The sequence below is a fragment of the Anolis sagrei genome, chromosome 2, assembly GCF_037176765.1.
Source record: "Anolis sagrei isolate rAnoSag1 chromosome 2, rAnoSag1.mat, whole genome shotgun sequence".
Lineage (NCBI taxonomy): Eukaryota > Metazoa > Chordata > Lepidosauria > Squamata > Dactyloidae > Anolis > Anolis sagrei.
Window position 1 is genome coordinate 147,588,787 of NC_090022.1, and position 25,728 is coordinate 147,614,514.

Sequence of the window (25,728 nt, forward strand, 5' to 3'; positions counted from 1 at the left end):
GAAGCACATTAATGATCAGAAATAGTCTTGAAATACAGCTTTCAGGTAATTTATTAAAGGCAAAAACCTACATGTGCTAACCTGAAGAGCTGATATATTAGGCAGAGAGTCTGGTGTTTTAAAAACAGACAGGTATATGATGTCTTGTGATGTTCAGGCACCTGAAATTTTAGATAAGCAATCACAAATTTCCCATAAAAAGGCCACATGTTCCATTCTTTTCCAGAGGAAAATAAGCTCTGTCTCAATTTAAGCCACTCTTTTCCAGAGGAAAAGAGTGGCTTAAATTGAGACAGAGCTTATTTGAATAATGAACCCAGAATCCAGAACTGGGTTTGAATGATTTGGAGAGCACAATGATATATATGTATTCAGTGCACATAATTTCATAATCTTCCATATATCGCCATCTTTTGACTTTCTGAAGAATAAGCATGGACTGAACTTGCTAAAGTCTATGACCCTACACTGGAATTGTTACTGGAGATAGTGCTGGCCACGGCACAATTTGGCAAGTCTGCCTGGATTTTGTGCAGTGCTGTATCATCAGATCCTGTGCTGCCTAAATAAAGACGCTTTAGCCGTGGCAGGGCCTGAGCAAGTGCTACGACTGAATCTGCAGAAAGCCTGCTGAAGAAGTCCAGGCGGAGTTCTTCCAAATCTGGCAAGCTGGCCAAGCAAGGGAGGCCTACATCTGTCAGAAAATCAGTGCCCCCAAGGTGTAAGCTGTGCAAGTGCTTCATGTGGCGCCCAATGAAGTGCATGGCTGAATTGCCAATCTGACTATGGAGCAATGTGAGATGCTCAAGGCCTCCCAGATGGGGTGCTGCTGTCTGGATTCCCGCATCTGTTACTCGGTAGGTCTTGGACAAGACAAGAGTCTTAAGAGTGCCCTGTCTTGAGATGTTAAAGAGGTGTTGGTTTGAGAATGCAGGGACATTCTGGATAATCAGGTGCTGGATCCTTGGGAAATCCTTGCAGGCCTCGGCAGCTTCCGGGACTTGGAACCACACTGAAGGGATCTCACAGAAGCTCAGCTCCAGGGTCGTGAGAGAGGAGGGGAGACAATTATAGGGAAGGGAACGGAGGTCTGTCTTGGTCAGGCACAAGTTGTGGAGATTAGGGCATTGCTTGCCCAAGGCCTGCATCAACGCTGGGGTAAACACATCTTGCTTCCGAATGGAGTGAAGGGATCCCTGGGCCTTCAAAGTCTGCACAGTGCCTCGCAGATAATTCCTCAGTAGATACCACAAGACTTTGGAGGACACCTGAGAGGACGGAAGTAGATTCAACAGAGAAAACATGCAGATTAAAAGTTGCATGAGTTAAATTGATGTAAGATGGTTGGAGGGCTTATAAATGCTTGAAACAATCGTTATGGCAACAAACCTGCAGCCACAGACCCAGGAAAAAGGCCCAGTCCACTCAGCAGAACCTAGCCTTTAAACCCATGCATAAGTCTAGAAATTTTACTCAAAACCCTGGATCGACTTATTCACAGGTCAATGTCAGTACTGTGTCTTAACTTTTAATGAAAGAGAAACCATTGGGTTCTCTGACAGCAATTATGAAAATGCAAGTGCACAGGATAGGGCTGCATACTAGTATTTAGGTTTAACATTCAAAATTCAGCACTTCCCCCCTCCCTAATTTATTTTCTTCACTGATTGTTAATTTAGAAATGGAAATGGGTTGGCTAGCTCTATAGAGATGCATGGTTGGAGAAACAGAGGAGTTATAGCCTAAAGTAAAAGGTATACAGTAAAGCTATTGATGTTTGGGTGCTATGTTCAGAGACTTCTGGCCCTTAACATTGGGTAAAATCAGCCCAATTTTAACCTGCATTAAGTAAACTCAGGAAAGCTCTGGAGGGCTTAGTATGAATAGCTCAGCTGGTTCCAATTCAAATTGATTCAGTTGTTTATACAAGATAGATTGCCATTCGCCCTGGGCCCCCTTTGGGGGGAGAGGGCGGAATATAAATAAATAAATAAACAAATAATAATTATTATTGGTAGTAGGAGTTTTCCATGTGCTCCATTGAGAAAACAGGATGGCACTTACCCTTTGTTTGTTTGTTGCTGCTCTGGAGAGTACTCCTGAGAACTCCTGGCTATAGCTGGGGCCTTTGTTTACATCAGCAAAGGCACCCAGCGATAGCCAACTGCTAAAGGACCCAAACTGCTTTTGTGACCCAAAAAAAGGAGAATCACCCACTCTTTTTCCCAAGTCATGTGAAAGCCTTTGCTGATGTCAGAAAAGGGGGCCTCGCATTGGCCCTGATGCAATCCAGAATTCTGTTTCCATTGCCATGGTGACAAACAACTGAAAAGGTAAGAGTGACTGGACAGCAGGGCTGGACTGGATGGACTCAGCTCTGCTCCCACTGCTGCCATGGTTCAAGAGCAGTGAGGTGAAAACACCTTAACAGAATCCTTCTAATCTGCCCTGAATTTAGGTGCCCATGTAGATGGGCCCCTAAGAATCATAAACGTTGTAGTTTGGTGATTGTGACCATGTGTTAGAATATTCTGCCCTCTCCAAATAAGTACATCTATATCTCAGATGCTTCCTCGTGGCAGTCAAAAAGTATCTAACCATGTGGGTGGGCTTTTTATAATGTAAATTGTGAATCTTTCATGTAAGGAAAGTTCCACTGTACAAGATTATAATCTGCTCTGAACCCTGAGGATGTAACTAATAGGGAAGGTTCATAGCCAATCAATGTGGCATAGCCAGTGGGTTAAAGCACTGTGCCGGCAGGACTGAAGCCCGACAGGTCGCAGGTTCGAATCCGGGGAGAGGTGGGTGAGTTCCCTCTATTAGCTCCAGCTCCTCGTGCGGGGACATGACAGAAGCCTCCCACAAGGATGATAAAACATCAAAAATCATCCAGGCGTCCCCTGGGCAACGTTCTTGCAGACGGCCAATTCTCTCACAACAGGAGCGGTTGCTCCTGACACGACAAAAAAAATAAATAAATAGCCAATTAAAGATGGCTGTGGCATGCTTTGTGACCCAAAACAAGGAAACATGGAGGCAAAGAGCAACATGCACCCAGCTCTGCAGCTAACAATGAAACTGTTAAAGTTTATAACTCCCAAATTCAAAACGCATCTGAAATCGTACTGCATGGGAGATATGCTGTTATACTGGCTGCAAAATTCTTCAGACTCTTAGTCTTTACCCACATAATAACAGAGAAATCCCTGCTCAGCCATGAAAACCCACTGGGGGATCTTGAGCAAGTCATACCTGGCCTGAGAGGAAGTCAAGGGCAACCTCCCCCCATGAGCAGACTTTGCCAAGAAAACTCCATTAAAAGATTTGATGTAGGTCGGAAATGACATGAATGCAGAAACATATGGTTTTAGCCCTTCCTGAAAGTGTGTTGGCAATGGCTTTTGGAGGCTGAAAAGGTAACTGCACCACAGTGCAAAGCTATTTTTTAATGTATTAACTTTATTTCTACCCCGGCTTTTTCCCTATGGAGACTCAAGTTGTCTAACAGCTACACAATCTGATCAAAGTTTAAAACAAAGCAAATAATTTAAAAAAAAAAAAATTAAATAGCACTTTGTAGATATAAAGTTAAACTATAGTTAAAATATAATAAATTAAACTTACATTTAAAAATCACAATTCCCCACCCCAGAATCCCACACACAACCTCCCCAGCAGCATGCCCATCTTTCTACCTTAAAGGCTTGCTGGCACAGAATGCAAGCAGGGAAGGGCCAATCCTGGTTTTTTGGTAGGGGGAGGAGGGAGTTCCACATACTGGGAGCATCCACCAAAAAGGCCCTCACTTGTTCCCACCAAATGCACTTAATCGGGTGGTGGGACAGAGAGAAGGCCTTCCCAGTTGATTGTAGATATCTGAGAAGTTAATAGAGAGAGATATGGTCCTTCAAATAACCTGGACAGAAGCTGTACAGGGCTTTGTAGGTCAAAACCAGCACTTTGAATTGTGTCCAGAAATAGGCTGGCAGCCAGTGGAGCTGTAGTAACAGCAGAATTGTCCACTCCCTGTAGCCAGTCTCAGTCAGCAGTCTGGCTGCTGCTCTTTGGACTAACTGAAGTTTCTGAGCACTTTTCAAAGGCAGCACCATGCAGAGTGCATTACAGTAGTCTAACTGGGATGTAATGAAGACATTTGCAACCGTGGCCAGATCTACCTTCTCCATGAATGGGTGCAGTTGGTGCGCTAGCTTTATACAAAAGCATTCCTGGTCACTGCTAATACCTGGGCCTCCAGGTTCAGAGCTGAAATTTAGAGTACCCCCAAACTGTGAACCTGTGTTTTCAGGGGGAGTGTGACCCCATCTAACACATGCTGAATCTCTATTACTAGATTGGTGTTATGACTGATTGGCCAACTTCTGTCTTGTCTGGATGAAGCTTCAATTTGTTTGCCCTCATCCAGTCCATTACAGCTGCCACAGACTAATTTAGCATAGAAACGGATTCCTTGGCTTTAGGTGGAAAGGAGTAATGGTATTACAGTTCATCTGTGTACAGATGGCATCACACTCCAAAATTCTGGATGATCTCTCCCAGCGGTTTCATGTATATGTTGGGGGGCAACACAGAGTCCTGAGGGACCCCAATGGCCAAGGAAGTACCCCAGCAATTCCTGATCCTTGCTCACAAATACCTACTAATGTGCTGGAGTTTGACCATTGTTACCTTGTAAGAAGTTAGATCCAAATGCCTCCACAGAAACTTGTCCCGCACCAGGCGACGCCACCTCTTGCAAACCCTGTAGAAAGATGTGATCAGTTGTTATCAACTAGTACTTCTCACCCAAAGGCAGTGACTGGGTGGCTTCAATGCAGAGGATCTGAACAAGTGGGTTTACATCCACAAAAGTTGATATTGAAATAAAAACTAGTTTGTTTTAAAGGTGATGCTGTTTCCCACTCCCTCCTTCCTTTTTATGCTGCAAGAAATTAACACAGCTGCTTCTTTGAAAACTGTAGTCAAGGATCCTGTTGCAGAAGTAGTGAGGAAACTAATTGGAGGTAACTGTGAAGCAATGCCACATTGTTGGTGTGCATGGAGAGGAGGGAGCAACAGCATATACATAGTAAGCACTTATATAGAAAAATAAATTGTTTCAGAATTCAGTCTGGATGAGGGGTTACTTCTCTGCACAAACTAGAACTTCATATTGGGCGAATGGATTTTGGCAATGTCCAAAAACTCTCTCCACTGATGAACACCTCTCAACATATGTAGGCCAGGGACTTCTTTGAAACTACATTTCAGGACACCCATTGAAGAGGGAAACATAGGGACAACAGGATTTTGAAGAACTTCTGCACCTGAGCCATTCTTAAGTGTTTAACTTGCATTTCCTTAGGCAAGCCAAATAGAAATAACACCGTTTCAGCTTATTTTTATTGGATCAAAAGGGCCACATCCCCAAAAATGAATGCCAGGACTTCATCACACTGCAACAAGATGCATTAGGGTCCCCAACTAACCATTTGTAAGCTTATAGCTTTTGTTTCCCTTTGATAGCTGCTCTAGACATGCCTTCGGAGCAGCCCTTCTGCACTGCTGGAGCAAACATGCTGCTTTGAAGGTACACAGTAGCGCTTAGAGAGTTGCCTTGATATCTTACAAGGCTCCAAAGCAGGCCTGGTGTTTCATAGTCAAAGCGGCGGGGGGGGGGGGGGGGGGGGAGAACAAAGCAGAAGGCAAGAATATCTCCCTTCCCTGTCACAAAGGCTCCTGTATCTTTAACAAAGGAGTTAGTTTTATGTTGCTGTCCATATTGCGCTCTAAACTAGGAATGAAGATCTAGTGGCCACCAGATTCTTTTCTACTTTATACAACAACTACTACTACTACTACTACTACTAATAATAATAATAATAATAAATCCTTATTTATATGTGCTTTTCTCCCACAATGGGGACCCAAAGCGGCTTCCAACATGGTAAAAACACAATACAAGTTAAACAACAATCAAATGCATGAATATAAAACAGATGGAATTCACTGGGTTGCTGTGAGTTTTCCGGGCTGTCTGGCCATGTTCCAGAAACATTATCTCCTGATGTTTCACCCACATCTATGCCAGGGATCCTTAGAGGTTGTGAGGTCTGTTGGAAACTAGGCAAGTGAGATCTATAGATCTGTGGAATATACAGGGTGGGAGAAAGAACTCTTGTCTGCTTGAGGAAAGTGTGAATGTTGCAACTGGCCACCTTGATTAGCATTTAATGGCCTTGCAGCTTCAAAGCCTGGTTGCTTCCTGCCTGGGGGAATCCTTTGTTTGGCAGTGTTAGCTGGCCCTAATTGCTTCTTGTCTGGAATTCCCCTAGTTTTTGAGTGTTGTTCTTTATTTACTGTCCTGATTTTAGAGTTTAGTTAATACTGGTAGCCAGAATTTGTTCATTTTAATGGTTTCCTCCTTTCTAGTGAATTTAGTTTCCAAGAACCTTGTCAGCTGAAATAAGATGACTATTTCCTGTTCCTTTAACGGCTGTGCAGAAAGAAGTTCTGCAGGTGTTGTTTTCAGGACAATATAAATTGATTCCCCATTATGCATGTTCCATAAAGAGGCAGAACCCCTGTGCCTCATTTTGCCTGTCAACAACTCCCAGAAACCCCAAGCACCATGACCAACCACTGGAGGGACCTGCAGTCCCAAATACCTAGATGGAACAGGCATCCTATCGCTCACTATAGACCAGTAGTTCTCAACCTTCCTAATGCCCCAACCCCTTGATACAGTTTCCTCATGTTGTGGTGACCCCCAACCATAAAACTATTTTAGTTGCTACTTCAGAACTGTAATTTTGCTACTGTTATGAATCATAATGTAAATATCTGATATTCATGATGTATTTTCATTCACTGGAGCAAATTTGGCACAAATACCCAATACACCCTAATTTGAACACTAGTGGAATTGGGGGGGGGGGGTTGATTTTGTCATTTGTTAGTTGTATTGCTGGGATTTATAGTTGATCTACAATCAAAAAGCATTCTAAACTCCACCAACGATGGAACGGAACCAAACTTGGCACAAAAAACTCCCATAACCAACAGAAGGAAGGGTTTGGTGGGCATTGCCCTTGAGTTTTGGAGTTATAGTTCACCTATGTCCAGAGAGCACTGTGGACTCAATGATGGATCTTGAGCAAACTTGGCATGGATACTCAATATGCCCAAATGTGAACACAGGTGGAGTTTGGAGAATATACACCTTGACATTGGGGAGTTGGAGTTGCTGGGATTTATAGTTCACCTACAATCAAAGAGCGTTCTGAACCCCACCAATGATAGAATTGGGCCAAACTTCCCACACAAACCCCCCAATACCAATAGAAAATGTTGTTTTATTTAACTGTTTATTTTGGTTATGGCACATAACAGAAAAGCGAATCGTGACAGATATAATCAGGTAACAATATTTTTGACGTGTACATGCCTATCTATCTTAATCAACCAACCAGTTAATTTTGAAATTGAGTACAAATTATTATCAGTTACTTAACTTAAAACACAGAGACTTGCTATTTCTGTATGTTATCCACTACTTTCAGTCAAAGCTTTCTATTCAATTTTTTCCCATTACATTCAGAAAATCAGCACATGGCATTTTACACACAGCAAACCACACACTCATCCCAGAACCCTTATCCCACACAAAATAAAACCTCTTCCCCACACCCGTGCACCCTTCACCATGACTTCCAACACTGAAACACTATGAAGCCTTTAAGCCTATTTATCTATCCTTATTCACGGTAAACCTAAATTCCTAATGGAGCTCCTCTATGTTGGTTGTAGGTTTTTTCGGGCTATATGGCCATGTTCTAGAGGCATTTTCTCCTGATGTTTCGCCTGCATCTATGGCAAGCATTCTCAGAGGATGCTTGCCATAGATGCAGGTGAAACGTCAGGAGAAAATGCCTCTAGAACATGGCCATATAGCCTGAGAAAACCTACAACAACCCAGTGATTCCGGACATGAAAGCCTTCGACAAGACTCCTCTATATTACTGACTCTCTTGTATTCCTCCTGTTATAAGTTAGTCTGGCCATTAGCATACGCTGTGTTTTCTGCTGGTCTTTGGAGACCCTTTTGCCATTCCCTCGTGATCCCCCACAGGGGTCCTCACCCCCAGGTCGAGAAACGCTGCTATACACCCTGGGCATTTAGTCTAAAAGTGCCAGATTCTGTCTGGCCTTGGAAGTTAAGCAGGCTCAGCCCTGGTTAGCACCTGGAAGGGAGACCACCAACGAATACCAAGTGCCGTAGGCGATATATCTGAGGAAGGGACTAACACAGTGTTTCTCAACCTGGGGGTCGGGACCCCTGGGGGGGTCATGAGGGGGTGTCAGAGGGGTCCCCAAAGACCATCAAAAACCACAGTATTTTCTGTTGGTCATGGGGGTTCTATGTGGGAAGTTTGGCCCAATTCTATCATTGGTGGAGTTCAGAATGCTCTTTGATTGTAGGTGAACTATAAATCCCAGCAACAACAACTCCCAAATGTCAAGGCCTATTTTCCCCAAACTCCACTAGTGTTCACATTTGGGCATATTGAGTATTCGGGCCAAGTTTGGCCCAGATCTATCATTTTTTGAGTCCACAGTGCTCTCTGGATGTATGTGAACTACAACTCCCAAACTCAAGGTCAGTGCCCACTAAACCCTTCCAATATATTTCTTTTGGTCATTGGAGGTCTGTGTGCCAAAATTGGTTCAATTCCATTGTTGATGGAGCTCAGAATGCTCTTTGATTGTAGGCAAACTATAAATCCCAGCAACTATAACTTCCAAATATCAAAATCAATCCCTTCCCAACCCCACCGGTATTCAAATTTAGGCATATTGAGTATTTGTCCAATTTGGTCCAGTGAATGAGAATACATCCTGCATATCAGATATTTACATTACAATTCATAATAGTAGTTCTGAAGTAGCAACAACAATAATTTTTATGATTGGGGGTCACCACAACATGAGGAACTGTATTACGGGGTCGCGGCCTTAGGAAGGTTGAGAACCACTGGACTAACAGAACCTCTTCTGAGCCTTGGAGAAACCTTTGGGACGCCAGGAAGGAGAGTGATGCGGACTGCCCTATCACATCACACCGCAGCTGCCATGGCAACATCCAATAGAATGGGAGGAGCCTTCTGACTCTTCAGCAGAGCGCTGTCGGGCCTCACTAAACTACATCCCCCAGAATCCCACGGCAGTTAAGGGTGGGAGAAGAGCTCCCTCCCCGCCCGGAGCCCTCACCTGGCTCCGCCCACTCGGTCACGTGGGGGCAGCCACGCCAGGATCTCGAGCAGGAGCGAGTCCGGGAGTGTGGCGAGGCTGGGCACCGACATGGCTGAGTGTATGCCTTCCATTTGAGAGCTTCTCCCGCCTTTCCTTGGAACGTTCGACCAGGCTCCTCCGATTTCCGCTTCCGGGCGTGTGAGGCACGTTTCCGCTTCCGCTTTCTTCCCCCTTCGGGCTTCTGCGTGAGTTCCTCCGTGACTGTTTCGGCCCGCTTTCCTTGGGGTAGGTGAAAGGAGCAAGGCCGGCTGCTTTAGCCCTCCAGGCCCCGGACAGTGGCCGGGAAAGCTCCCGAAGCCCCCAGAGTGAGGTTAGCTGTGCTTCTGTGGGTGGCTCTTCTTTTACTTCTCCGGGGAATTTCAGGCTGAACTGAAATTCGGGTGCGAAGGGACTCTTTCCTTTCATCTGGTATTATTCTGATTCTGATTGGTGGATTATTCAGAGCCAGCGTCGAACCACGCCTCTGGAGTCTAAGGTTTGAGCCCCCACTCAGCTATAGACACTATATGGATTCTTTGAGCGATTCACATTCTCTGGGCCTCTGAGCAAGGCCAGGTCCCATCTACCCTGCCATATAATCCAGGTTATCTGCTTTAAACTGGATTATTTGGCAGTGTAGACTCATATAAACCACTTCAAATCAGATAACCTGGTTTCAGAAACTGGATTATATGGCAGGGTAGATCCAGCCCAATTTTTGCCAAGAAAGCCCCGCAATAGCTTCTCCTCAGGACAAATTGAAAGATGGCTTGAAGTTGAACAGCCACAACACAGGCTGAGTTTCCTTTACTCAAGATGCTTGGTGCCAGAAGTGTTTTGGATTTTTTAAAATTTCTTCAGATTTTGGAGTATTTGCATGTACATAATGAGATATATGTATGTGGCGTTGGAGGAAAGTGCCGAGAGTGCCTTGGACAGCAAGAAGATCCAGTCCACACTTCAAGAAATAAAACCTGGCTGCTCATTGGAGGGAAGGAGAGTAGAAGCCAAGATGAAGTACTTTGGCCACATCATGAGAAGACAGGAAAGCTTAGAGGAGACAATGATACTGGGGAAAATGGAAGGAAAAAGGAAGAGGGGCCAACCAAGGGCAAGAGGGATGGATGGAATCCTTGAAGGGACTGGATTGACCTTGAAGGAGCTGGGGGTGGTGATGGCCAAAAGGGGGCTCTGGAGTGGACTGGTCCATGAAGTCATGAAGAGTCGGAAATGATTGAGCGAATGAACAATGAGATATCTTGGAGATGGGAGTCTGAACACAGAATTCTATTATATTTCAATGTATTGAAGGCTGTCATGTCCAGAATCACTGGGTTGTTGTGAGTTTTTGGGCTGTATGGCCAGTGTTCCAGCAGCATTCTCTCCTAACGTTTCTTCTGCATCAATGGCTGACATCTTCAGTTATTCAGAAGACTCACAGCAAGAATATAGTTTATTTAATAATGATAATAATTTATTTATAGACTGCCTTATCTCCCCAAAGGGACACAGGGCGGTTTCAAAAAAACATGACAAACATTCAATGATAAAAGAAAACAGTACAAACAATTTACATCAGGACTAGACACATTGGAAAATATAGAGCAACCTAGCTGCAACATAATAAAAAATGGAGAAAAATAAAAACTCCATAAAATGCAAAAATCCCGATAAAACGCACTAAAAATATAAACTAATTACATCATAGTGCCATTGGGTGAGGTTCAGCAATACCAATGGCTAAGATGGAGCTGAAAAATATAAGGGCTGAGCAAGGAATAGTGTAAACAACATGTCATAGGGTCGGGGAAGTGAATGAATTGCAGAACAGGCGACCTAGAGACTAGGCCTATGTGTATGCCTTATACACATAGCTTGGACATAAATTTATACAGAGGGTTGGACTCCTCCCCCCCCCCCAACCTTATACCAAACTTCTTAGTGTTTAAGGTACCATTATAGTCGTTGTTTTTGCTATGACAGGCTAACACATATAACATTATAGAAATTGCTATTCTTTTTATGGCTTCTTAAAATGGTAGTGTTCCCATGATTGATTGTACCTCTTGGATGTCAGTGCTTCCATTTTTTCTTATTTTGAGCAATACAATAGTTTAGGAGTTAATAGGGGTTAATAAACCATTCTGGAAGAGTTATGTAATACAGTTTATATAAATATGAGAAGGTTTAAATAAGGAAGAGTACAGCAGCGGAGCTTCTCAATTAATTAATTTTGTATCCTGTCCCAGGGCACTCAGTGGCCTAGTTGCTCCCAGATGAAGGGCCAATAGTATTATCAGTTGAATTACATTGTACAGTTATCCACTATTAAATGGATGAAGTGGTGGAAAATCCTGTGATGTTACAAGTGGAAGACAGGCATGTCTGGACTTACCCATAACGTTCTGTGCGGTAGGGAGTATGATATTATTGTACAAATCTCAGCTAGATTCACTCAGAATTTGGGAATTCCGACCTCACTCTCTTTTCCTGAGATTGTGCTTTGAAAAAGCAAACAACCCCTTCTCTATCTGAAGTGACTGATCACATTTTTCTCTGTTTCTTTCTTCCAACAGTACCCCTAAAGGCAGGAGACTAGAGGTCTCCTAACTCAGCCGTTTCTTGTACACTGATTACCATTGACACCGGATCGGGATGATTGAAGTGGTTTGCAATGATCGTCTGGGCAAGAAAGTGAGAGTCAAGTGCAAGTATCCAAAACAGAAATATGTAATTTTTGAACACCTAGGGGGAGCTAGACTATATTTTCTAGCCTTATATTTAATTTCTGTTTTATTTGTGAAGACTCTTGACACATACAAAACAGATACTTAACAAGGGAAATATCTGTGATGAGAACTGTTCACTTGAAATATGAGCACAGTGTAACATAAGTGTAGGCGACTGTGAACATAAGAAATGACTCAGAAATTGTCTTAATAGTCACTTCCTTTTGAAATAATGCTTTCTCCTATTCCAGCAATTTTCTGAGCAACAGTATCTGGAAGGCTTTATAATTCCCCTCGCTTGGTTTACTCCCAAGTATGGGATCACTCTAATACGTTGTCTACATTTGGACTAGAATGCCTGTTGTCAGGCAAGTTAAAGTTCAAAAAGCAACAGCTCAAGCAGAATGGATATAAGAATGGATTAAGGCACATGCTTAATGGAGAAGATTGGTATAGAGTGAAAGTGTGTGTGTGAGAAAGAGCATTAGACAGGTGTTTAATAATCTCTAAACTGAAGGTAGTGCTTTTTTAAAAAAATAAGCAAAAAAAATAAGCAGGAAGCCTTGGGTCATGTGATACTGCACAAGCATAACTTTTTTTTGTGTTGCAGTAAACAAATTTTGTTCAAAGATGGAGAAAACTCTACTTAGGAGTGTTTTTTTTAAATAGGTGTTTTGATTATATATGTTTAAAGATTACCCACCCTAGGTAGGGATGTTAAAATATTGAAATATTTATATTTTTTTTCTCCAGGATTTAGGAAAACACATATAATGGTTCCAAAGATGTATGTGTGGGAAGTAAGGAAAACAGAGGGGAGGGAGAGAGGTGGCCGGTAGAAGATTTATGCACGACCGCAATGTGTATTCCATTTAATAATCTGAAAAAAACATTAGTCTCTTAGAGTTTATCACAAAGAGGCCTCCACTTGAGATACATTTTGCTTAACTGGTACTATTGCTCAGCTCTGATGACACCATCCGGGACCTGAAAAAGCTAATTGCGGCCCAGACTGGAACTCGGTGGGACAAGATTGTACTAAAGAAATGGTGAGTAGAAATGTGGACAGATTTCAATAAAAGAATGGTACTTTTGTTTCAGGCAGAATTGTATATGGCATTACTGTCCTAGTCTAGTTCTGAGAGCCAGAGTTCAAGAGCATCATTTGTGTCCTGAATACAAGAGACCCAAGGATAATATATAAAGGCTGTCTCCCCTCTCCCTCCTGTGCAAAAGTACAGCTATCCCAATACATTTGCGGGTTAAGCATTGTGCATTTGTGGATGCGAGTGAATTTGCTGTGCTGTCTCTTGAAGCAGAGAGCAGAGTAGCGACAATGTCAGTTGCCACCCACCCTTCACTAAAGGTTTACAGACTTTGGTTGGGGGTTGATGGTGACTGAAATCATTGCTATTCCACTCCCTGTAACTTCAGGGGGCAGAATAGCAATGGTTTCAGTTGGCATTTCCCCACAAAAGTCTGCAAGTCTGTAGACTTTGATGTGGGATGATTACAACTGAAGCTGTGAACACAAGACCTGCAAATGTGGAAGACCAATTGTATTTTATTATAAATATTTATTTATTGCCTCCCAGCCAAAATGGTTCTCAGATAATTCAAAAGGATCATAAAACAATAAAAATTATAAACTAAATAATTTCAAATTGTACTCAACAAGAGCTCACAATGGCAGAATATTGTCACTCCAGAATTCCAGATAAACTCAATCAGAAAAGGAACAAAAATAATTTTGCTTTCCTCTGAAGGAAGATAGCTTTGGGAAGAGGCTCTATTTCTTATTGGTGGGTCTCTGAACTGCCTCATTCAGGGTTAGTCAGGCCAGATTCCAATTCAGGAAGGATCCTGAGGACGCATTCTAGCAACAAGCAGTGCTTGGAAACAAGGAAAGAGTAGGTTGCTCTGAACCAATGGGACAGGGCCAAATATACATACATACATATATACATATATATATGTATATATATGTATTTTCCTCTCAGGCATAGCTCTGTCCATGCATATTCACTGCAGAATAAGCTCAGCACAACAGTGCAGGTCATTTTCATGGAAGGTCTTTAAAGTTTGAGTAGCTGGTTCAGCGCGCGGCAGCCATGTTACTAACTGGAGCGGGTGGCAGGGAGCACACAACGCCCCTGTTGTCCCAGCTCCACTGGCTGCCGATTTGCTACCGGACCTAATTCAAGGTGCTGGTTTTGGCCTACAAAGCCCTAAACGGTTCCGGCCCAAAATACCTTTCGGACCGCATCTTGGCCTACGAGCCCACGAGGACCTTGAGATCGTCTGGGGAGGCCCTTCTCTCGATCCCGCCTGCCTCACAGGCACGGCTGGCGGGGACGAGGGAGAGGGCCTTCTCGGTGGTGGCCCCCCGGCTGTGGAACACTCTCCCTGCACACATCAGACAGGCGCCCTCCCTCATGTCCTTTCGAAAAAGCCTTAAGACATGGCTGTTCGAGAGGGCATTTAATTAAGTGCCAACATTACGGTAAAGAAGAATTGGAATGGAATAAGGAATATGAGACGGGTTATGATTCCACTATGAGACGAAGCGGATTTTTAGTGTAGTCTGTAAGTGTTGTTAGTTTAGATGTTGTTGAACTGGCTTTTGTAATTGTCTTTTATGTGTACTGTACACCGCCATGAGTCGCCCTTATGGGCTGAGAATGGCGGTTAATAAGTGCATCAAATAAATAAATAAATAAATATTATCTCTAATCTCTGATGGGAAATAACACTAGTAAAGCCCTATGGGCAAGATGAGGAACCCATGCAGTCCAAGGGCATTCCATCTGGAAGTTGTGGAAACAGAGGGGTGATGAGTATTATTATTTTGTTTATATTCTGCCCTATTTCCAATAATGAGACTTTTGACAGTTAACAACATAGACCTAAATATCTCAAGTCTGTAGGGCATATAGAAAGAGACACTCCTAGCATATTTTTGATTCAGTCATTTAAAGCTGTAGAAGTCATATCCACAAATTACATTACATCCCAAAATAGAATGGCAACTTATATCTTATTGTAATATATAATAATCACAGGAAGTTACTCTTACAAACATCCAGTTGCTTCTGCTGCAAGATAATGTTTGGAGCCATCTTTAAGGAAAATTCCATGTAAAGCCCATTGTTCCCAGATTGTTGTGTGTGTAATTATGTTAATTTCATGTTTTAACAGAAATAATTGTCATTGTTAATTTGCTTTGTGTAGCAAATTAAAATTAACTATATATATATTTAATGTTATAGGTACACAATTTTCAAGGACCATGTGTCACTGGCAGACTGTATCCTTAATCCTGGTGGTTGACAATAAGTAAGAGCTTTACTATATGTACAGAGAAGGGAACAGCACTCATTAATCATCTTTAAATTCAGTAATGTTATTTGGATAGTTGCTTTGAAATCATTTCCGATTTATTTATACTTTTGCAAAAAGACTTGCACAAAATACTCTTAGCCAATAGACCAGAGTTTACTTATATACATTTTTGATTCTACTGGGTCTTTATGTATTCTCTTTTTAAAATATTTGTATTCCACACTGTATCTGGAGATCATAGAAAGGTTTTACTGAATTTTAGACAAAAATTGATTAAAATACCCAGTTCTATAACTTGCTTCCCTTTTTCATCATGCAAACAAGAGCTGAATAGAAAGTGGACATTTTAAGTTCTTCTTGAATAATGTGTATGTGTTTAGATGTGCACAGATACAAGCAGAGTAACAGATTTGGGGCTTTCACATTTTGTATAATGAAATTTTGATTTTTTTTTTTTTGGAAAATACAATGTTTTCAGAATAAGGCATAAAAGTGGGAAATTCTGCCTTTGCTCTCTTAAAAGGAACTTAATGTGACAAACAATCCTAAAAACTATACAATAGACAATTCAAAACCTAAAACATATACAGCCAAAAATAGAGTTATACAAAGCAGTATTAAATATAGTGAAAACCATTAAAAACCTACCAAAATACACAAAACACTTCACAACATGCCCTGGCTTAGTCTTAAAATCTTATTTAAAAGTCACAGTTTATATCACTACTTCTTAAACTGGGGGTCCTGACCTCAAATGAGACCCTTTTAATTCAATGTTGGGGTCACAAAAATTGGCAACAGTAAAGGTTTTGCCACCTAGTGGCTCTTTGAAACATTTACACAAATCTGTTAGTAACAACATGCAGTGTTAAATGTTTGATTTCTATAGCAGATTAGGATTGCCTAACCATGCCTATAGGTTAATGCAGTGTTTCTCAAACTGTGCTCCTCCAGGTGTTTTGGACTTCAACTCCCAGAAATCCCAGCCAGTTTACTAGCTGTTAGGAATTGTGGGAGCTAAAGTGCAAAACATCTGGAGGAGCACCATTTGAGAAATATTGGGTTGATGGAAAAGTTTGCTGGCCTTACAAAAGAAGAAAAGGGGTTCTAGATGTAGGCTTGCTGATATCTCTGCTTCATTTTTCAGATTTGTGTAATGTGCTTGAGTTTATAAAAAGTCCTATGTTTATATATTACGTTTTCCATTAAAGTTTAATGTAAAGGCTGAGATGATAATATGTGAAATGGCTCTGTCTCTGCCTTTTACTATATATTGCTCAGTATTTAAAACAGGAGCAGCCAACTGGTATCTATCTAGTGTTGAAATTCCCAGCAGCCTTGGTTAGTATAGCTAAAATGAAGACTGGTGAAATTTCATGTCAACATCTGGTGTGTTGTTTCCTGATAAAGTGTTAATTTGTAGGTCTGTGTATGGCTTCTGGCAGTTTGAAAATATGAGGATCAGCATCTGTGATGTTTCCAAAGGAAATGCCATTTTGGTAGTATCGTAGACTTTTCTAGATTTACACATTAAGCTCACTTACTAGACCTGAATGTTTTCCTGTGGGAATTCACCTTAACTTTTTACTTTCAGATGAAATCCATGATGGCATGAACCTAGAACTATACTATCAGTAATTTGGTTGTGGAAGATTTCATATCTGTCATGGTCTCTTTTCTTTTTTCTTCATTTCTAATTTCATTGAAAGTGTCAATGGCTTGTTTAGTTGCATGAATTGTGGCTAGTAATATTTTTATCCCTTATGGCAATAAACTAGAAGATATCTTCTCAAACTGTGTGTTTTTTAAAAATACAAATGTTTATAATAAATGTGATATAACAACATGTGTTAGATGTGGTCTTTGAGGCATTTTTAACCATGTTATTTGTGGAAGTTATAGTGAGAATAGGAGCCCCCGGTGGCGCAGTGGGTTAAACCTTTGTGCCGGTAGGGCTGAAGACCGACAGGTTGCAGGTTCGAATCTGGAGAGAGGCAGATGAGCTCCCTCTATCAGCTCCAGCTCCTCATGCAGGGACATGAGAGAAGCCTCCCACAAGGATGGTAAAAAACATCAAATAATCTGGGCGTCCCCTGGGCAACGTCCTTGCAGACGGCCAATTCTCTCACACCAGAAGCAACTTGCAGTCTCTCAAGTCGCTCCTGACACGACCAAAAAAATAAATAAAAATAGTGAGAATAATGTAGCACAGCTTTATCATTCTATCCAAAGAGCGTACCATCCCACAATCCCCTCTTGTTAGCTTAATTATTTACAAATTGATATAGTCACAACTACTTACCACATGTACAACATTTGAATACAACTGGGAGGGCCTGATTTTTTGGTTTACAAAAGTTGCCTTCATTATAAGGTTGGGAAATCTTTGATTTTCAGATGTTTTGGCCTACATTCCCTTTTACCACACTGGCATGGTTAGGAGTTGGAGAACAAAATCTCTAAGGGATAAAGGCTTCTCACTACTGCCTTGTTACTGGTTTAGTGAAAGTTCTTAATCACTGCCAATGTAAATTCACAATAGTGCTTGTTATCTGGAATAACAATAGAAATTACTGCTACACACAGTATTTGTTCTGTTAAATGAATTGGGAATAATCCTTCTGTGCCATTGCCAACCAGAGCAGACAATAATTCATCTAGCCTGTAAGCATCATTCTGTCATAAATTACTGGCTCTATAGCCAAAGTTCTAAATAAAGAGCAGATTTTAACAGCCATTAGCCATGATAGCAAAACAGTGCATGAATTCAATCTGCATTCCATAATTGCTGGTTTAACTTTGGTGGATTTGATTATTTGTAGATTCATTTAATGTGTTCCCTAGGAATTAATAGGTCCTTCAGCATGATCCTATGGTCAACCTCTTGTGGAGGTTGTCCTGGATAACCAAAAGGTGTTGTCTCAGGTAAAATAAAAATTTTCCCCACATTTATGGGACTCTTCTGTACCTAACCGTGAAAATGGAGGGCATACTCGTATATCTCTGGGAGGGGGAAGTGCACAGATTGCCTAAAGAAGGGATAGAAATAATGTAGTTTCCTAGGTACATACTTTTGGACTTCCAGCACTCCTAACCATTGGCTATTCTAGGCTGTTGGGAACTGCAATTCAGTAACATTTAGAAAGTAACACAGTTCCCTTCCCTGGGCTAGAGTTCAGAAGGATGGGGTGTCTTGAAATGGACAAAATTCCTTCTTTTCCTCATTTCTTTAAGCGTTTAGAGATGGATAAACTGCTGCTCAGAATACCTGGCTAAAAACCACACCATGATTTTCGGGGCTTTTGAACTGACTCAGAATTGCACTGTCCTAGTTTCTCTCTAGGCAGGTAGGAACATGAAATGTACGTATTTAAACCTGGGACGGGAGACTGAGTTTTCCAGGTTGTATGGCCATGTTCCAGAAGCATCCTCTCCTGACGTTTCACCCACATCTATGGCAGGCATCTTCAGAATTTTGAGGCCTGTTGGGAACTAGACAAGTGGGGTTTATATATCTGTGGAATATATATAAACCACAGATATATAGAAAAAAAACTCTTGTCTATTTGAGGCAAGTGTGAATGCTGCAATTGGCCACCTTGATTAGCATCAAAAGCCTTGCAGCTTCAAGGCTTGGCCGCTTCCTGCCTGGGGGAATATTTTGTTGGGAGGTGATTAGCTGGCCCTGATTATTTATTGTCTGAATTCCCGTTTTTAAAAATATATAATTTCTTAAATTTTTAAAACCACCTACACACACATAATTGATTAAAAAGCAAACCAGCACCATCACCCTATATTATCTGCAGACAGGGGACATCTTTTTACGATGCCACTGTGTGCAATGGGATTTGAGCCAAACCAAGGGGCCTACTGCATTTCTAAATTGGCTCCACCCAAGAAGGCACTGGGATTGGTTTGCAGTAATGTTTCAAATGCGCAATTCCGAGCCAGAACTAATACGACTGGTGCCAATATTTTGATCAGCAGGGAGTTTGTCCAGAGGAGGGCGACTAAAATAATCAAGGGTCTGGAAAACAAGCCCTATGAGGAGCGGCTTGTTTAGCCTGAAGAAGAGAAGGCTGAGAGGAGATATGATAGCCATGTATAAATATGTGAGAGGAAGCCACAGGGAGGAGGGAGCAAGCTTGTTTTCTGCTTCCCTGGAGACTAGGACGCGGAACAATGGCTTCAAACTACAAGAAAGGAGATTCCGTCTGAACATGAGGAAGAACTTCCTGACTGAGAGCCGTTCAGTAGTGGAACTCTCTGCCCTGGAGTGTGGTGGAGGCTCCTTCTTTGGAGGTTTTTAAACAGAGGCTGGATGGCCATCTGTCAGGGGTGCTTTGGATGCAGTATTCCCGCTTCTTGGCAGGGGGCTGGACTAGATGGCCCATGAGGTCTCTTCCAACTCTTATGATTCTAATCAGAAGACCCATAGTCCTGCCCAGGAACCTTTATTGTGTTGCCTTTGTCTAGATGAGTCCATAAATGTAGGCAAGGCTAGGAACGCCTGAAGACATCCCAGCACAGTATCATCTCCGTAGGCTATTAACTCAAAAGGAGCACAGGACTTGTGATTAAACAAAAGACATTCATGAGGGGGAGGGAAGGTCCAAGGAGCATCTGAACATAATACATTTTCTATAATATAATATGAAGGCAAAAGGAACACATAAAGACAAAACACAGAGGTTTGGAGGACCTGGTGTGCACAGGAGGCATAGTTTCCTCAAGTACACACATTAGCCAGGCTCTTTAGAGTGGGGAGTCTGAGGGAGATTAAGGAGGGGGGCAAGGAACACTCTTGGGGGAAAATGAAAAGATTGGAGTCCAGAGATCCCAGGAAAAAGGAGGAAAAGCACTCCCCCCCCCTCCATAAAGAAGATAAAGACTCCTATTCTCCCATACAAGTCAAAAGTGGCAAAATAGCCCACTGGCTGGGCTCCCGCCTTTGAAACAAAAGTTTCTCGTTCTAATCCCGGTCAGGGAGGGTTACCGAGACATACGTTTTGCTGGGAAAAGCTTCCCCTTGTGTATCCTTTTGTGTGTGTGTGTGTGTAAATGACAGAAGAGGAAGACCCGAGCGAGCCATGCTGCTCCCCTGGAGAGCCATGCCACACCATGAGGGCGGAGGCTGTTTTCCCTCATACAACAGTCTCTAGCTCTAGCCAATAGGAGCGCGACGTCTTCACCCAGTTGGCCAATCGTGGGAGAGGCCGCCGGAGCCATTGTGCGCGTGCGGCGTCGTTGCCAGGAGAAGTGGGCGTGGCCTCCTCTGCGCTTGGTGCTGTGAGAGGAGGGAAGATGGCGGAGGAGGAGAAGCTCCCCGCGGGCTGGGAGAAGCGCATGAGCCGCAGCTCCGGTACCGCCGTGGACTGGGAAGCGGGCGTGGGCGGGCACCGAGCTGTGGGGGCGTCCCGGGAGGGTGTCTGTGCGTGAAGGTCCGGCCTCGGGAAGAAGGAAGGCCGGAAGGGAGTCGCTTTCATTGTGACTTAGATTGAGGGGCCTGCGCGGCGGCGGCCTCTTCCCCCCCCCCCCCCGAAGGAGTGGCGAAAGGCAAGAGGGACTCCCTTTCTGGGCCCGAATCAGTGGGTCCCCAGGTGTTTTGGCCTTCAACTCCCAGACATCCCAGCCAGTTTTACCAGATGTTAGGATTTGTGGGAGTTGAAGGCCAAAACATCTGGGGACCCACAGGTTGAGAGTCACTGGCAGGGATTAGAAAGAAGGGTTTTTCCCCCCTCTCTGCAGGAATGTAGATGGAAGCTATGACGGGGAAAGGAGGGTTACTATCTGTGGCTCCTCCTCAGAGATAAGCCAAACCCCATAGCAAACAGCGGTGTTTCTGGGGGCTCCTTCTCTATTACTGTGGGCCTTTCCACACAACCACATTTTGGTAACTCAGAACATCAATGCAGATAATCCACAATATCTGCTTTAAACTAGATTACCTGAGTCCACACTGACATATAATCCAGTTCAATGTTGATTTTATACAGCCTGTGTTGCAAAATGAGGGCCATGCCTAAAAGTGAGTCACCAACATGAAATGTTTGGAAAGCTGTGGTAGGATTATAAACAAACAACTGATTATAAACAAACAACTGAAAACGTGTTGTCAAAGGCTTTGGAAATCACTGGGTTGCTGTGAGTTTTCCAGCCTGTATGGCCATTTTCCAGAAGCATCCTGACGTTTCACCCACATCTATGGCAGGCATTCTCAGTTTTGAGGTCTGTTGGGAACTAGGTAAATGGGGTTTATATATCTGCGGAATACATATGCACCACAGATATATAGGGAAAAAAAACTTGTCTATTTGAGGCATATGTGATTGCTGCAATTAGCCACCTTGATTAGCATCGAAAAGCCTTGCAGCTTCAAGGCTTGGCCTCTTCCTGCCTGGAGGAATACTTTGTTGGGAGGTGATTAGCTGGCCCTGATTGTTTATTGTCGAATTCCTTTTTGAAAAATATATAATTTCTTAGATTTTTAAAACCACCTCCACACACACACATAAGTGCTTAAAAAGCAAACCAGCAGCAGCACCCTATATTATCTGCAGACAGGGGACATTTTACGACGCTACTGTGTGCAATGGGACTTGAGCCAAACCAAGGGGCCTACTGCATTTCCGAATTGCCTCCGCCCAAGAAGGCACTGGGATTGGTTTGCAGTAACGTTTCAAATGCGCATTTCCGAGCCAGAACTAATACGACTGGTGCCAATATTTCGATCAGCAGAGAGTTTGTCTTATTCCCGGTTCTGGAGGCCATTGGTGTACATCTGCAGTGCGGTGGTACGCTTCGACGTGGTGACTTGAGTAACCACGACGCCTATCCTTCCAATCCATACGCGACGGGGCTCTGTATAGCTTTCCAAAAGCTAAATGTGAGCGCTTTGCTTCGCGTCTGGCCTTTTTTGTCCCTTCGCAGCCTCCGTCGTCTCACCTTTGGCGTGCCAAGGCAGCCAAGTACCCTCTCTCGCGCGGTCTCTAGCTCTAGCCAATAGGAGCGCGACGTCTTCACCCAGTTGGCCAATCGTGAGAGAGGCCGCCGGAGCCATTGTGCGCGTGCGGGGTCGTTGCCAGGAGAAGTGGGCGTGGCCGCCTCTGCGCTTGGTGCTGTGAGAGGAGGGAAGATGGCGGAGGAGGAGAAGCTCCCCGCGGGCTGGGAGAAGCGCATGAGCCGCAGCTCCGGTACCGCCGTGGACTGGGAAGCGGGCGGGAGCGTGGGTGGGTGGGCACCGAGCTGTGGGGGCGTCCTGGGAGGGTGTCTGTGCGTGAAAGTCCGGCCTCGGGAAGAAGGAATGTCGGAAGGGAGCAGCCTTCCTAGTGACTTAGATTGAGGGGCCTGCGTGGCGGCCTTCCCCCCGAGAGAGTGTCGAAGGGGAAAAATCAGTTAATTAAATCAACAGGGATTACAAAGAAGGGTTTCCCCCCCTCTGCAAGAATGTAGGGGAAAGCTATGACGGGGAAAGGAGGGTTACTATCTGTGGCTCCTCAGAGATAAGCCAAACCCCATAGCAAAGAGTGGTGTTTCTGGGGGCTCTTTCTCTCCATTCTCATTTTGTATTTTCTTATACAGGCTGAGTCCCCCTTATTGGCAATTCTGAAATATACCAAATCCCAAAAATGTCCACGTTGGTGGCTGAGATAGTGATGCCTTTGCTGATGGTTCAATGAACACAAAACTTCGTTGCATTATTGCATACACAACATTATTAAAAAGTAGATTGTATAAAAATGAGCTCCAGACTATGTGTAGAAGGGGTATATGGAACATCTATGAATTTCGAGTTTAGACTTGGGTTCCATCTCCATGACATCTCATGTATGTGCAAGTATTCCATTCTGAAATCCAAAACACTTTTGGTCCCTTTCATTTTGGGTAAGGCAACTTACATCTCTCAGCCTTTATTCTCTTCGTTCCTCCCTGAATTGTGAAAGGCCAGGGCAATGTACAACCCTCTGCACTCTCAGCCATTCCTAGCACCTCTTTCTTTACTTACAGCTGTCCTTGCTGTCTTTGTGGACACTGTTTTTATATAATAAAAGTGAACTGATAATTAAGTGTTCTCATTTTATTTTTTTTATTGGTGTTTGCCTTGAATGAAGAGAAGAACTTCATGTCACTTGCTCATAAGGAGCCCCCTGCCCCCAAAGATCCAGGCCTTTCACAAAGGACATTTTTAGAGGTTGCTCTTATTATAACAGCAGATGTATGTAGATTTTAACTTTGCACTTTATCTAAATCCCTTTAAATTGTTTATGAATGAAGCTTTTTGGGTTGATCTATGAGCTAAAATTCTTATCAGAGCCTATTGGACCACATTTAGTTTTCTTTATCCAGGGGATTTGCAGCTGTTTTGGAATACATATTATTGCCCAGACTGATTATAGCTGCTGGTATTTGGCCTCATCACACTAGAGAAAAATCCACTTAAAATCTGGTTTCTGCCTCCAGAATTCTGGGGTATGCAGTTTAGGGAGAAGCCTCACTAAACTACAAACCCCAGAATTCTGCAGGAGGCAGAAACCAGATTTTAAGTGGATTTTTTCTCTAGTGTGATGAAGTGTTTGGATTCCAATACATTTAAAGACTCCTACATGCTAATGGCAAGCCTTTTTCTTTTGAACAGTAATTACATGGGCAGCCCATTCAGCTCATCAGTAGGATTTGATGGCAACATCCCAACCAAGAAATTAGTTCTTGATAGCATGCTGTCTTTAAACACTCACGCTGTACTTGGCCATTATGACTAATAGCATCTTACAAATCTCTCATCTGTCAGTTAGGTTAAGTTTCCTTTAAAGCAGTTGGGCAGGGACCATCACCATGTGTTGTGAAAGTAAATTTCCTAAGCCAGAAGTGGTAAAGCTCACACCTGGGACCAGACAGAAATTTCTGTCCTCACCTCCCTCAGATGGTCATGTCTCCTGTATTACATCATGCCCTCTTTTGCATTCTATATGCTAAAGTGTCTTTTATAATTCTTTGATAAAATATGCTGATATTTTGATCCCATCCTTTGTATCCACTAATCACTAGAAACACTTTTTGTATTTGAATTTGGACTCCAGGCTGGAAGACGTTTCTAATATCTGCTTGTAATGTGTTTTTTTGTAGTATAATCTATAGCATGTAAAAATCACTTGCCACACTCTGATGTTATGACAAACAGAAAATGCATCTTGACACTCTTCTTCTGAATCATAGAATCATAAGAGTTGGAAGGGACCACAGGGGCCATCCGGTCCAACTCCTTGCCATTCAGAAAAAGCACAGTCACTTTACTTCTATCCTTCCTTTTTCCAAGACCAAGATTTATGCTTACACATTAAAACATTTATAATTAAATACATAAAAAGTTATCATTAAAACCAAGTGAAACTATTAATCATGTTAAAAACATACACTCTAAAATGATTTTAATAGTTAATGCAATTCAAAGCAATACAGACAGTAAAGTCCTTTTTTTTTTTTTTGAAACCTTCAGTTCTAAAAGCCTATTGGAATAGAAAAAGCTTTGCCTGCTGATGAAAGCACAACAGCAAGGAGATGGCCATCCTGACCTCCTTAAGCAGGGACTTCCAAACTCTAGGGTTGCCCTTTCTCATATTACCTCTAATTATAACCTTTTAAGTGTGTAAATTTTTTGCAGCAACTCACATAGCTCCCCGCATCTTCCACTGTTCCTTACAGTTGACTATGTAGACTGATTGGAACTGTAGGCCTAAACTTGGGAAAGGCCATGGCTTCACCATTCTTGTGTTACATAATGTATTTGCTGTGATTTGTGTGTATATAACAGAGAAGGCAGGGGGTGTGGAGTGTTATTGCCATGACATGTGGTTACACATACATTAGAACTTACTTGCTATTTTCTTGTCTATTCACCAATGTGGAGAGATCCTTTCGGAGGTCTCCACACTGATTGAGTTTATAGTATCCTATAAGTATTTTGCCTCCATGCCTGTTTACCTCAAACTCTAGGCCAGTGGTTCTCAACCTGGGGTTCCCAGATATTTTTGGCCTTCAACTCCCAGAAATCTTAACAGCTGCTAAACTGGCTGGGATTTCTGGGAGTTGTAGGCCAAAAACATATGGGGACCCCAGATTGAGAACCACTGCTCTAGGCCATGGGTTCCCAAACTGTAGGCCGGATGCAGCCCTCCAAGATCATTTACCTGGCCCCCTCTCTAAACTTCAGATGTGGGGTCACCCTAAATCTAAAATGACTTGAAGGTGCACAACAACAATCATAATTAATTTGACTATCTCATCAACCAAAAACACTGGTAAGTTTATGTTGGTTAACATTGTTCTTCATTTAAAAGATTGTATTCTTTAATGTTTTTAGCACTAC

General features: G+C 42.8%; 3 protein-coding genes across 7 annotated transcripts in view; 2 read left to right on the top strand and 1 right to left on the bottom strand.

Annotated features, from left to right (window-relative positions):
* Positions 1 to 273: 273 nt before the first annotated feature.
* Positions 274 to 9,383, bottom strand: FBXL12 (F-box and leucine rich repeat protein 12). Its single transcript, XM_060763840.2, has 3 exons — positions 9,271 to 9,383; positions 4,690 to 4,762; positions 274 to 1,268 (listed from the first exon to the last, which is right to left on the bottom strand). Exons 1-3 carry the CDS (start codon positions 9,381 to 9,383, stop codon positions 456 to 458), a joined length of 999 nt encoding a protein of 332 aa, XP_060619823.2. The 3' UTR covers positions 274 to 455.
* UBL5 (ubiquitin like 5) lies at positions 9,317 to 17,208 on the top strand. Of its 5 annotated transcripts, none has more exons than XM_067463947.1 (5): positions 9,317 to 9,455; positions 11,868 to 12,002; positions 12,986 to 13,069; positions 15,290 to 15,327; positions 16,957 to 17,208. In XM_067463947.1, the coding sequence occupies exons 2-5, from the start codon at positions 11,947 to 11,949 to the stop codon at positions 16,998 to 17,000; spliced, it is 222 nt and encodes a 73-aa protein (XP_067320048.1). In that variant the 5' UTR covers positions 9,317 to 9,455; positions 11,868 to 11,946; the 3' UTR covers positions 17,001 to 17,208. The 5 variants fall into 5 exon arrangements, with proteins under 5 accessions (XP_067320048.1, XP_067320047.1, XP_060619825.1 ...); XM_067463946.1 differs by having other exon boundaries at positions 9,409 to 9,497; XM_060763842.2 differs by having other exon boundaries at positions 9,448 to 9,537.
* A 5,234-nt stretch (positions 17,209 to 22,442) lies between these two features.
* PIN1 (peptidylprolyl cis/trans isomerase, NIMA-interacting 1) overlaps positions 22,443 to 25,728 on the top strand; it is a 39,555-nt gene continuing 36,269 nt past the window's right edge. Inside the window, exon 1 of the mRNA XM_060763839.2 lies at positions 22,443 to 22,558. Within this exon, the coding sequence (XP_060619822.1) occupies positions 22,501 to 22,558 (58 nt within the window). The 5' untranslated portion in view covers positions 22,443 to 22,500. The remainder of the gene's footprint in view (positions 22,559 to 25,728) is intronic.